The sequence below is a fragment of the Festucalex cinctus genome, chromosome 13 (assembly GCF_051991245.1).
Source record: "Festucalex cinctus isolate MCC-2025b chromosome 13, RoL_Fcin_1.0, whole genome shotgun sequence".
NCBI lineage: Eukaryota > Metazoa > Chordata > Actinopteri > Syngnathiformes > Syngnathidae > Festucalex > Festucalex cinctus.
In genome coordinates, this window is record NC_135423.1 from 16,722,501 (window position 1) to 16,736,970 (window position 14,470).

Consider the following 14,470-nt stretch of genomic DNA (forward strand, 5'->3'; position numbering starts at 1 on the left):
ATAAATAAGCACAATGATCTTGTCTGACAATTTAATTTTTTTGTAAAAATAATTTGTCATAGCAAAATAAGCAAGTTTAGGTTAAATTTAGGAAATTATATCTTAGTTAAGATTTCTGTTTTTGCAGTGTACTTTTTATTTTATTTTTTTGTCAGCAGATAGGCCTAATGTTGAACATTTCAGATCTAAAACTATTTCACATAAAAATTTTCTGTGATCTTATTGATGAAAAACACCTTCACACACAATTACAGTATATCAACAAATGGCTATTATGGCGTCATGCTATGAGCTAGTAAATTAGCCAGCAGTAGTTAGCGGTCGGATTAACATTATTGTTGCAACGCTATAGTCGTTGGATTAATGTTATGTTATAACTATAATTTAGGCTACTTTTTTTTTTTCAAAGAATCCTTTCACTGTGTCTAATTCCTGTCTGATCAGTATGTGAATGAGTTGTTGAATGTAAAGCGCTTTGAGGGAAAGGGGTGTACTGTACAGTATATAATTGTATAAACATTGGTACTTAAAGCATTGCCTTTATGGTTAACAAGGTTTTTATGTGAATGAAGTTGTCTTTAATTAACTAGCTGGTTTCTCTTCATTTGTTTTGTTATAATGTGTGGGAATTACAACACTGTCCGTGTGAGATCTAATGTTGAGTGTATCGCATGTCCCGGTCGCGCAAGGAGGAAGAGAAGGTTGCCAGTGTGTGCACTAATACATCCATCAAAACCTGTTGCAGCAGGTTGTCTTCTTGCTTACTCTCTCATCTCTCATCTCATTCCTGTTTGTAGTTGGACGTGTGCCACACACACACGTACACACACACCCACACACACATACACGGCATGACGATTGTATCCGCGCAGTCAAATTCAAAACTGGCCCGTCAACACTTTGAATGCACATTTGGACAATTTGCACACTGAAGAGCACATCTGCGAGACAAGGACCCAGGGGGTGTTGAAGCCTGCAAGGGATTCTGACAGCATAAAGTCCACAAAGAAGACATTATCGCTGATTTGAATTGAGAGTGAGTCTCCAGTCTTAATTGTCCTCTTGCAATCAATTTTGCACATTCAGCATCACAGTATGTCGATGATGTTTGTCAACATCACTGCTGCAGTTAATGTTTTAAACTTAAAATGTTGCATACTAAACTAATATATTTGCATTCTTTATTCAACTTCAGAATGTTTATTTTTTTCAATTATTATATAAGTCATTTCTCGGATTTTTCAGGAAAAACTAAAATTTTAACCATTTGCATCATGAGGAGATGATTTTTTTTGGTTTTTGGTGGGTAAAAAAGAAACAATTTTGCAAAAAAAACAAAAACGTAGCCAATTATTTTAAGAGGGTGATGATATCAGAATTCAATAGACATCATTCATTATAATCAGGGAAAATATTTTCGCTGATGAAAGTTACCATATATGGTTCCTTGCCACACGTAAGGCACTCCAGAAAATGGCAATGGTTTGATATTTATTTCATCAACATTTTGCACATTTTTAAAAACATATATGAACAAGTCTCTCGAAAGGGCTAAAATCAAAATTGTAAAAAAAAAAATGTGGAATTAAATTTACAAACCTTTTTAGGCAATTTTCTAAAATACCATTTTTGGACCACCCTTGATTGTCCATATAGTTTGGAGGCGGTTAGAATGGCAACTTAGCACGAGCCAAAACCGGCCCACCAAATATTGAGTCATTTCTACCAGGGTGATACTCAGGGGTGTTAAATATGGATTAATCATTTTAAGTCAATTAGGAACTTTTTACTTGGAGTCAAAACTGCACAATATGTCTCCTTTTAATATACATGGTTCAAAGTTTACTTCAGTCAAAATTTATGGGGTATATGCCACGGAAGAGGCGGGACGTGATTTTGCACATCAGTTTGGTTCCGAGGGGCACAAAGTTGGAAGCACAAATATTTTGACGCAGCCCACACATCGCAAACCGAACCGGAACCAAACTGATGTGCAAAAACAGTCCTGCCTCTTCCGTGGCATATACCCCATTGTGCTCTCTGATGAAAGTGTATGTGAAAATGTTTTTTTTCCTTTTAATTAGATTTGACAGACGAATTTGATCTTTTAGCCATAACAATGATTATGACATGAAGCATGGAAAAAAAAAAAAAAAAGAGCCCAGACCTCAATCCAATTGGAAATTTGTGGAGAGACTCTTGCAATCTGACATATTCAAAGGTAGTTTTAAGGTATTAAAAAAAAAATCTCTCTCTCTCTCTCTCTCTCTATACATATATACATACATACATACATATATATATATACATGCAAAGAGAGCTCCTATCCATCCACTGCAAACTCCACACAAGATTTGAACCCTGAACCTAAAAAATGTGATGCAAATGTGTAATCTACTTCCCAAATTACTATAAATCCATTTGAACTATTCTGAGCATTGAGCCGCTCCCTGCCAACACACACACTCACCTGCACACTTGCAAATTTGATCCTGTTAAAACAATTCATTGGCTGGGTCTGAACACGTTCAACAAAACTCAATAGTGTCTGTACACAATGAATGGCAGGGCAAGATCAACCTTTTTAAAACATGGCTTTTATCTCATTTTGGCAAGCAGCTCTTCATTCTTCCACCTTGTGTAACCAACCTGTGCATACAAGGATATTTTTGGAAGAAATATTAGTTTGATCGGTCAATCTGTTTATTACGATCTTTGAAAAACTGCAAACGATGTATGATTTTGTGCGAAATGAATAATAATATATAGTAATAATTAGGAACAATGCATGATATAATAAAATTAAAAGTGTATCGTTTCAGTTTTGTTTCCAGGCTGTTAAGGCATCACTTGAACTTTGATGCCTAAGTGCATGCGTTCAGGCTGACGACAACATGTCAGTCAGGCAGAGGAGTGTTTGTTGCTCGACAGCACGAAATGCAATCTCTCCGTTTCCACCGTCACCCTTTTGCCTCCTTTCATGTGGGCAGAAAGCTGTTCCTCTCTGTTTTCACTTCGTCCGCCTCAGTGGTATTTGGCGTGGCATGACCAAAAAGTCACGGTTTGTTGCCACTTTAATGGGCTTCCTGTATGTTAAATAGATGCGGTTACCTTGACTTGCCACGTGTCTCCAGGCTCTGCTGGGATCTGATAACACATTTGTACACAGTGAGCAACTTTTACCCCTTATTAACCTGCACATGTCAAAATCGATTGACTGTCTGTGAAAAGTATACGGTAATATATTGCATCTGAGGTTAACTGGCACTTACCTGAGAAGAGGGAGGAAAAAAATGCATTAACTTGAGCATTCACAGATTTAACAGCAGCAGCAGCAGCAGCAGCATAAGGAAAACATGTCAATTGAATTAAAAACTGCATAAAACATCAGTTTTCAATGTGTTTCCAGAATCATATCCTGGTACAGAATGTCAGACTCGCCAACGTTTTCACCCAAGAAGGACGAGTGTCAACCCTCCAATCCCCACGCAAGACCTCACACCTCACATGAGCACCTTGGGACCTCCCGCCAGCAGGTGGCAGAGTCACAAGGAATGAGGATAATGAGGGTGAAATTGGTTAGTGATTTCGAGATTATAACATACGTTCAGTGCTTAAAATGAAACATTACACCACAGATTTCAGTCATTGACTTGAGTTATTGATATGTCAAAGTCCAAATTTGTAAACATATCACATTATATATTCCCAAGTAACTGCTGTAAAAATTGTAATTGTAATTTTATGACAGATTGTTCCAGTTTTGGTTCTGAATGTATAGATGGGATTCAGCAGCTGTTGAGGACAGCAGCAGACTTGTTTTTTTTGTTTTTTTGTTTTTTTAGTTGGTTAGGGTCTCTGACCACCCCAAAAATCTTGTAAACTCCTAATCTATTTGCCTTATAAAAAGCTGATCATTTGGCAGTTAAAAAAAAAGAAAAAAAACACTATAAAAATATGTTTGCTTGATTGATTTTGGTGTGCTTGATAAATTAAAGTAACAAAAACTATATACTGTATATACAGTGTTCTCTCATTTTCTGCTGGGGTTAGATTGAAAAACAAATGAATAATAAATAAATGAAATCCACGAAGTAGTTTACTTCATGTTTTATATTCATTACGTAATACTTTAAGGCTCTAAAACCTCTTACCACACAGTATATAAATTTTTCTCATCAATGCATTTACATTTTCTCACATTTCTCTCATATGAACATTCTCAATGTTCAAACATTTATAACACATATGGGTTATGAAATAGGTACATTACCGTGAGAAAAAAGAAAATAAAAGAATGCAAAATTGCACCTAAAAAAATCTGCGAAACAGCAAGGCTACGAAAAGTGAACCGCGTTATAGCGAGGGAACACTGTAAAATAAAATTACAAAATAGACACATGAGGGCAGCTGACAATAGTGAAGGGGATACATGTACATTTTTTTTTTTGATAATGTATCTATTAATCCACAGACAACACATTGCAGTGCTGTCCTATTCGATCAGCAAGCCAGACCTCCCCTCACCTCAATGCACGCACCTGTGAGCAGGAAGCATAGTGCCGAAGGAACGGGACGACAGGGCCCCGTCGACACGTCTCGTTTCCACCCGTACCTGCGACAGCTCAGCGAGGGTGCAAATGCAGTTTGTCTCCAGTCTGGCTCGACTCCCTTCAGTAGCCTGCAGGAGGTCTGCAGCCCTCAAATGTGCTGTCACACACCTGGATCAAACAACGAGGCGCAAACACTCTGGGAGCAATCCGGCTACAATGATCAGGTAACAGACGCACAAATGTAGCAAAGAAACATGAAGGAGGGTTGATTACTGTATTGTTTTGGGGCTGCTTTGCTCCATCTGGCACAGGGTGTCTTGGCTCTGCGCAGGATACAAAGACATTTCAAAAAGAAAGAAACATTCTGCCCAGTGTCAGAAAACAGAAGGTCAGAGTCCCCCAACAGAATAGGAATACCCCAAGCACACATCTAATAGGCTACCTAAGAATGGCTTAGAACAAAAGCATCAGATGAGCAAATCAGATGATATACAAAATTTTGAAGAAAAACTACCTCAGTTAACACACCAAAAAATACATAAAAAAGCTTGATCCTCGGTAAATGCAGGTGAGAAGCCCTCCATGTCCATACGCTATCTTCTGCTCGTGATGGCTAGCTAGCTAGCAGCACACTAAAGAAGGAATCACTGGTGCCTCCCAGCGAGTATTGGACTTTAAATCCTCTTCCCTTTCTTGTGTTTAACTGCACCATCTTTCACGTGGCATTGTGTACCTTGACTGTAGATATCGTTAGCCCACTATATGTGAAAGCTGTATTCCGTTGCTTGGCGCGGCAGCCATTTTGGGCCAGAAAGTAAACAGTCGGCTACTGTATGCTGAGACAATACATAGTGATTTGCTTGCAAACACATTTCATTTCCTTTCATTCTTATTTAATCAGCAACAAACATTACAAACAGTTATAATCTGAACACAGAAACATTGTGGAATTTGTCTCAAAAACTCTCAGTCTGGATTTAAAGCAATTCACTTAGCTTCCAGCCTTTTTGTGGCATATTTCATGCATAAGGAGCAGAGTAAACAAAAGCCCTTTCACACAATTCCATATGGGGATAGAGGACCGAAAGCAACAAATAATCTTGTGACTGAAGTGACATAACCATATTTCTAGAATTTACAGTATTTATTTGTAACTATACACGGACAAAAAAAATGAGCAATATCCTCCTGACTACCCGGAAAAAAAAATATTGCCCAACCATGTTTGTTTTGATATTCCTCAATCTTTGTGAAGTAACTGGAATACTGCAAAATAAATTTTTTGAAAAAAAAAAAAATCTATGTGTCCAGGACAGAGGACATTTTTTTAAAACTTAAATGCTAGGCTCAAATACAGTTAAAATAATTCAAACAATACTTTAATGTGTTCTTAAGAGTCTTATAGAAAACAAGCTAACAACATTTAAAGCCTAAATTTGTTAAAAAAAAAAAAAAAAAAGTGTTACACATACTTTTCCTCTTCCCTAAAAAGTGCTTGCACTGAGGGAAGCCATTTTCTTTTAGATGCAATCAAAGGTAGCAAAGCCCCACCCCTACACATTTGGTATCATTGGAAAGCTCTGAATGTCCCCAACAGAGCACAAAGGGTGTTAATTCAATCATATGCACTCTGTGGGAGATATTCAAGTTTAAAAAAGGTCCACTACAGAGGACACATTTGAATTGCTGATAGTCAGGAGGATGCTACTTCTTTCTTGGTCTACAATGAAGTAATTGCATTTCCACTCATTTCCATGGAAAACATTTTTGGCAAATGTTTCACTTTGCAAAACAGGGTCACAGACAGGTGACCCCGGTTCCACTTTATTTTGATCCCATAGATCTAAATCCAATAGAACATCTGTGGAAGGAGCTGAATCTGGCAATTCTGTTCAACTACAAACAATGTTTGTTAATTTTCAGGAATTTTTAAAAATGTACTATTAGTTTTGTCTATCATTTTAGGGACACCAGTGTTTTTTGTGCAATGGTAAGGTATCAACATTTTTGTCCATATCACATATGTAACAGAAGATTGTAGTGCATATTATTGAGTAGCAAATTTTGTGATTTGTTTTTTTTTCTATCTCCAGTGTGCCTACCCTGACATTCCAGCGGTGCCAGCTGAGACTCCTTGTTCCCATTCTCAGTGCTATCTATCCTACACTTCCTCTAGCCCCCCGCAAGAGGTACAGTAAGGGCAATGATTAATAGCAGTAGTAATAAGGAAAGAAGTGTTGCAAGATAATCTGATAAAAGAGAAGATATGAGATATTCATGTTGGTATCGTCACTGTACGTTCTCTACAGGTTCCGACAAGGCCGTACGCTACTGATGAGCATTCCAACAAGCCACATTATTCTCTTCAGAGTTTCTCGTCTCAAATTCATCAGAGGAACAACCCGCAGTCACTCTTCCCCAAACCCATTTACTCATACAGGTGATAATTTCATTACGTACTTCCAATCTTCAATGCATTATATTGTAATCTGAGCATTTGACTGTCATTAGTTACATTACTACATTTGACCTCTGACCTTTAATAAAACAATGCCAATACAACTGATGGATTTGCTCTTTATGCCATCAATGAATACATAGATGGTCATTCCTGCAGCTGTGTCCATAAAATGCAGATTTAAAGTATGTTTTCTCTATGTCACTGCAGCATTCTCATCTTCATGGCTCTGAAAAACAGTGAAACGGGAAGCCTGCCTGTCAGTGAGATCTACAGCTTCATGACTGAAAACTTTCCCTATTTTAAGGTACAACACTGCAGGTTACTCATAGGCATGATGCTCACTATTAATGTTAAGAAAAATAGCTTTTAATAGCACAATCATGGAGTCACGGAAAGCTTCTGTAGTTTTCTTTAAAACGTCATAAGGGAATTTCCATTCAGTTGATGTTTACCTTATTTAGCGATACGAGAGGAGCATAAAAAGGTGTTGTTTTGGATCTTGTTAGATTATAGGTACACTGAAAAAGAGTCTGTTGGATTTAGTGCATTAATATCATGTTTCAACAACATGAATATGGTGTTATTTTGTGTGATAATCAATACAATGGAGGAAAGTCAGACCCTCATGCAACTGGGTACTGCGGCTTCTCGCCACATTCCGAAAATATACACCCGACCAACCTCTTGCCCAAAGTCAGCTCGGATTTTTCCCCACTGTTCTATATTTAATTAGCTGTTTTATTTTATTTTATTTTATTTTATTTTATTTTATTTTATTTTATTTTATTTTATTTTATATTATTTTATTTTATTTTATTTATTTATTTATTTATTTATTTTTTAAAGGATCCTGTTTTGCCAGTAGCTAGTAGTAGTTGTTAAAGGATTATCATCATCCTTTGTGCACTTGATGACACTAATTACTTCTTATGATGAATGATGCACTGTCAAGATTTTGGTCATGACTTTGTGGAAAGGTATGAGGAAGCCATTAAAGATTCAATGGGGTTGTCTTGACATATTTAATAAGTAGACTGTTTGTGTATTGTGTAAGTGTATTGTTGTAGGGTTTATACAACACTAAAAAATGAATATGATCATTCAGTGCATAGTAATAATTTTTACTGAAAGCTTTATATTTTTTCAACACAACTGCAAGTTAGGACTTAAGCGTTCAATGCACCTGCAATATATTCAGGCTCACAATTGGAAATATTTGCTTATGTGTGCAACTTGGATGGCGACGTTCCAAGCAACAATCTGCCACGTTCAAAAACATGCTGCAGGGCCAGAAAACGTAACAGATGAATGACATAGAGTCACTTTTTCATGGCTGGGAATTGTATTACTATGTGTGTTGAAATACTTGGACTTAGACTATAGTTATAAGTATAATTATTTGCATTTCACCTCAAGTCAGCTTTTCAGCGCAAGGGCAGTCTGCATCACCTTCACATCACATTTCTCCAATAAACAACATTACAGCTAACATTCTTTCATGCACTCAGCCTCACAATGAGCTTTGATTTTCCAACAAGGGCAGCACAGTGGATGATTGGTTAGCATGTCTGCCTCCCATTGTGTGCGAGATCGAGTCTGGGCTTCGGCCTTCCGGGGTGGAGTTTGCATGTTGTCCCTCTACCTTTGTGAGTCATCTCTGGGTTCACCGGTCTCCTCCTACATTCCAGAGACATGCATGGCAGGTTAATTGAGCGCTCTAAATTGTCCCTAGATGTGCATGTGAGTGGTTGGCATTGGCAACCAGTTCTGGGTGTACTCCTGCCCCAAGCCAGCTGGAATAGGCTCCAGTACTTTTGTTGCCAGTTAATTTGAATACAAGAAACAGTTGTAAACTTGATTACAGTGAATTTCTGTAAAGTAAATACAGTAAGTAACTGTAATATCCATCCATCCATCCATCCATCCATCCATCCATCCATCCATCCATCCACCCACCCATCCATTTTCTTGACTGCTTATTCCTCGAGGGTCATGGGGGGGCCGGGAGCCTCAGCTGGCTTTGGGCAGTAGGCGGAGTAACCCTGGACCAGTTGCCAGCCAATCGCAGGACACACAGAGACGAACAACCATCCACACTCACAAGCACACCTAGGGACAATTCGGAGTGTTCAATTAACCTGCCATGCATGTCTTTGGAATGTGGGAGGAGACCGGAGTACCCGGAGAAGACCCACGCAGGCACGGGGAGAACATGCAAACTTCACCCAGGAAGGCCGGAGCCTGGACTCGAACCAAAATCCTTAGTACTGGGAGGCGGACGTGCTAAACAGTGAACCACCATACCGCCCTAACTGTAATATATATACAGTAAATATAAAAATACAGTAATTGTAACAGTAAATGAGTTTTTACAAGAATTAGCTGGCAATTCTTTTGTCATTTCTTTTTAATTCTACAGTCAATTCTTTACAGTGAACGACCGACACATTACATGTACAGTAACAGTATATACATGTGTATATATATATATACTATCAAAATTCTAAGATATTATTAATCTGACGTCCATATATATATGTAAAAATGAACCCAATAATTTGACATGAACCAATATTCTGAATGTCAAACACATACATTTATTAAATACTTTACTTTAATGCATGTAGTTGTGTTTATTACGCAAACACATCCTGTGCTACCTGTAACATAACCATCCGCTGTCATCGTAAGGATCATCTGTGGTCAAAATTAATACTGTGATTAATCTGTGTTAATACATGATTAATGCAATAAGTTTTGTGATTAATTAGTTAATGCTTTAACTTTTATAGCACTAATATACATACAATATGTATGTTTGTATATATGCATATATATGTAATGTAAGTAGGTATACAGTATATACATTAGGTCTCTTTATAACAGATGATCTAAAGCATTTTCTAGGACTATATATGCTGTATATGGTATGAATCTTGGCGGACGGTAAAACATGTCCTGCATGGACAGTTAAAATGTATTCAAGTTGAAGCTGATCATTTATGTGGTGTTTCATCCAAGAAGAATCATAAATCTTAATGCATTTTTCGATTAAATTTAGATGTGGATGACAGTTGTGCAATATTTTTAAAAGCTGTTGTGCTATCTAGCAATCTGATTTATCCTTGCAAGGTTGTTAGATTGTTGTACATTCTTGATAACCTAATATCACCTCACCTAAATAAATCTCTTCTTTGTCTTTCCAAGTGTGGTAGTAATGATTTGAAATGGAATATTCTACGTTCAGTAGCTTTAAGGAAAACTGGAACGAAAAAAATTAGGGATGATTGAGTACAGACACCAGGTATCGATATTGGGACGACCTATATTTCGAGGTATTGGTACTCGCAGCGGTGGCTGATAGCTCTATTGGCCACCCTCCTCAGGTACTACAAATTAGAAGAAGATAGAATCCTTATTCGTTTCATCCAATTTTAATTTAAAAAAAAAAAAAAAGGCTAGACTGGGATCTATAGGTCTACCTTCTGACTTTTGGGGGGAGAAATTTTAGGTCCCAAAAATTCTACACACTAAATTCTGTAGAGTCCATTTGACTCTATTTAGATAGAGACCAAATAGACTCCGTTTTACAGTAATATTTACACTTGGAAGAGAGTAAAATAAAGAATTGGAAAACAAAAAATAAAAGTGACCCAAGGTAGGAGGGACATAACTCAGGTGGTAGTGTGGCAGTCTCCCAAGCTGAAGGTCGTGCGTTTGAACCTTAACCCTTAAGTGAGTTTTATTTATTTTTTTAGTTTTTTTTTTTTATGTTACTCTCTTCCTAGTGTAAATCTTAGTTTACTCTAAACCTGAGTCTATTTGGTCCCTATCTAATAGAGTCAAAATTGACTCAATAGAGTCAAATTTACACTACAGAATTTACTGTGTAGTGGTATCGGTACTTGGTATTGGTATCGGTGACTACTCAAGAGTTGAGTACTGGTATAGGTGGTATCAGTCTGAAAATGGATGGATTTACTTTCCAGGTGTCCAAATACTTTTGCTTGTATGATATAATGACGCTCGTTCAACCTCTGACCATGGCCTGCTTCTTTCTAGACAGCCCCCGATGGATGGAAGAACTCTGTGCGACACAACCTCTCCCTGAACAAAAGCTTTGAGAAGTTGGAGGGCAAAAATGGGAACTCCTCCAGGAAAGGTTGTCTGTGGGCTCTCAATCCTGCCAAGGTGGAAAAGATGCAGGAGGAGTTGCACAAGTGGCGACGCAAAGACCCCGTTAGTATCCGCAGGAGTATGGCAAGACCAGGTAGGACTCAGAAGCATCTTGAAAGTTCTCGAAAGGAAAACCATCTTCATGTTGTTTTTCTGCAGAACACCTAGATCATCTACTCGGACAGATGCCCAAGAAGCTCCGTTCGACGCCGCCGTACACAAGAAATGTCGGTGTTTATGGCACCATGCCGTCAATCTCCGGCCCAACGCGTGTTCAACCACCCAGCAGAGAAAGTCGACGCCCTCAGTATTCATGTGCTCCTCCGCCCTCGCGCCAGTCCTCCTTCCATTCCCTCACTGACATCCATTTTAGTGACTTGTCGGCCCTGCACACCCCATGTGACGAGCAACACACAGCTGACGTCCATCCTGAAAGTCTGAACTTAATTGCGACTGGGACACTACCGCCGACATACAGTGCCAACCACCAGGACGACTTCAGTGTTGGTCTAAGGAGCCTTCAGGACTTGCAATTGGATGGAGATACTTATGATGTGGATGTTCTCAACCCCAGTCTGACTGATCTGCAGTTGAAAGGTAGGCAGTGCCAGGGGGAGGTACAGATCAGTTTGGGTGGGTAAACATGGCTTTTGGAAATTCTTCAATCCAATCCTTCAAGCATTGTTGGGTCCTTACGGTATGTGTAGCATTATTTATTTATTTAAAAGGCCATCAAATATGAAGTTATAAGAAAACAGCAATAAGAGACAGTAATAATGAATACAAAAGAGGCAATATCATACCTGTTTACACATGTTCGGAAATGAGTAGGAGGAAGTACAGGGTGACACAAAAAAACTGTAGCTTTTGACAAATCAAATAAAACCAAGAGTGGTGGAAGAAAAATATTTTATTGCTAGTAATTGAAACCTTAAAACATGACATTTAAAATCAAACAATGATGGTTGTTGACAGATGTTGTCACATCTGTCAACAGCCCCCATGACTGTGTCCATCACCTCAGGCTTGCAGGCATCTCGTATCCATCCCACCTGTGTCGACACCATGCCCAACAGAGAGACCTCAGCGGTAGCAGCAATGGCTCTCTGTAAAATGGAGTTTGACGACACATCAAGTGAACCGAGCTTTAAACAACATGACTATTCAAGCGGCTGGTATCCTGACGTTTACCCGGCGGACAACTGCTGCTAACCCAGCTGAGATGTTACAGCGGTCAATGAGGAATCTCAACAGCAGATCTCAATGAATTCGTAAAGGTGGATGTCATCCACAGGACTTTTTTTTTTTTTTAATGAAAATTCCAACATTTTTTCTAAAATGGCATGTTTTAAGGTTTCAATTACTATTAATAAAATATTTTTCTTCCATCACTCTTGGTTTTATTGGATTGTTAAAAAGTTCCCGTTTTTTGTGTCACCATGTACATACTGATCTATAACTACCACCATACACTTATTTCATTATCATTTTATTTCAATATTTCATTATCATTCATTTCATTATCTATTTATTACAGTATTTAAGAATATTCACATCTAAATCTACATACATGAAATAAAATACAAAACATCCATCCATCCATTTTCTTGACCGCTTATTCCTCACAAGGGTCGCGGGGGCTGCTGGCGCCTATCTCAGCTGGCTCTGGGCAGTAGGCGGGGGACACCCTGGACTGGTTGCCAGCCAATCGCAGGGCAAAATACAAAACACAATATTCTAATTTACGATACATATGTAATGCCATATTTATCTACCAATATGTAGTTATCCACAATATTTTAATTTTCAATCACTAAACCATCGATATATTGCCTATGTTCATTTTATTAATGTAGCCATAAAAAATCAATCAATCAATTAATCAATATTTATTCATTGGTTTATTAATCTATGTTTATTAATGTATTTATTTATTTATTTAGTTAGTTAGTTAGTTAGTTAGTTATTCATTTATTTTATTTTTTTTATTTATTTATCCAGAAAAAAAATCTTTAAAATTATTTCATCTCTATTTTTCAAGAGTGCCCTTACCAAGACTGACTGACAGCGGCAAGGTTAAAAGATACAGAAAAATCAACAGCCATACCTACCAGAAAACATACTCTATAAATAGGTAAAAAAAAATAAATGTTGTTTTTGTATACAACAATTCAGAAAGTAGCGTCAAATTCACCCAAGCAGCGCAGCGTCCATTTTTTTTTTTTTTTTGCCCAAATTTGGCTATTTTTGTCCCAACAGTTTTTAGAATGCAATTTCAATTTGGCACCTTTCTGTCAGAATTTGTTCAGAAAACCACAAAAAGAACAAGATCCAAGATACAAGCGGCCGAAATGAGTTTCCTCCGCAGTGTGTGCGGACTCTCCCTTACTTAGACTTAGACTTGACTTTATCGAGCCGCTTCTCCTCCGCGTTGAGAGGAGCCAGCTGAGGTGGCTCGGGCATCTGGTTCGGATGCCTCCTGGACGCCTCCCTGGGGAGGTGTTCCCGGCATGTCCCACCGGCTGGAGGCCCCGGGGACGACCCAGGACACGCTGGAGAGACTATGTCACTCGTCTGGCCTGGGAACACATTGGGATCCCGCTGGTGGAGCTGGTTGAAGTGGCTGGGGAGAGGGAAGTCTGGGTTTCGCTCCTAAAGCTGCCTCGGATAAGAAGATGGATGGATGGATGGAATCACAAAAATCAGACAGAACATCTACAATTACAATTATTCATTGTTATTTTTTGTTTTGTTTATTTTTTAGGTAACCTATGGGAGGAGTTGCAAGAAGACACCCAGGTGTCACATCTGTCAACAGCCCCCACAACTGTGTCCATCACCTCAGGCTTGCAGGCATCTCGTATCCATCCCACCTGTGTCGACACCATGCCCAACAGAGAGACCTCAGCGGTAGCAGCAATGGCTCTCTGTAAAATGGAGTTTGACGACACATCAAGTGAACCGCGCTTTAAACAACATGACTATTCAAGCGGCTGGTATCCTGACGTTTACCCGGCGGACAATTTGTCGCAGCACTTCACCTGCTGCACCACATCCTTGGTCTAAGTAGGCTATGAAGCTGTTAACAACTTCATCAATTGTCACCCATGAAGCCCTCAAATCTTCGTTTTCCTGAATGTGTTCTCTCTACCCAGTGATAACTGCCCAGAGAAGAGCTCCCATGGCTTGTGTGACTACACATTTCCATATCATCTCAAAAATATCACGTTTTATTTGGGGGAAATGGACAATTTGAGCAAAGTGATAAAAGACAATGTAT

General features: G+C 38.5%; 1 protein-coding gene across 1 annotated transcript; it reads left to right on the forward strand.

Moving 5' to 3' along the window:
- The first annotated feature begins 3,428 nt into the window (after positions 1–3,428).
- foxn1 (forkhead box N1) lies at positions 3,429–14,256 on the forward strand. Its single transcript, XM_077541753.1, has 8 exons — positions 3,429–3,578; positions 4,475–4,777; positions 6,647–6,742; positions 6,863–6,993; positions 7,222–7,318; positions 11,077–11,284; positions 11,350–11,787; positions 13,955–14,256. The coding sequence occupies exons 1-8, from the start codon at positions 3,429–3,431 to the stop codon at positions 14,254–14,256; spliced, it is 1,725 nt and encodes a 574-aa protein (XP_077397879.1).
- Positions 14,257–14,470: the final 214 nt, after the last annotated feature.

Bases quoted from the DNA above. Each gene is read 5' to 3' on its own strand.
- foxn1 (XM_077541753.1), top strand. From the start codon at position 3,429: ATGTCAGACTCGCCAACGTTTTCACCCAAGAAGGACGAGTGTCAACCC. The intron at 3,579-4,474 runs GTTAGTGATTTC...ATTAATCCACAG, and splicing joins GGATAATGAGGGTGAAATTG to ACAACACATTGCAGTGCTGT. The intron at 4,778-6,646 runs GTAACAGACGCA...TTCTATCTCCAG, and splicing joins AATCCGGCTACAATGATCAG to TGTGCCTACCCTGACATTCC.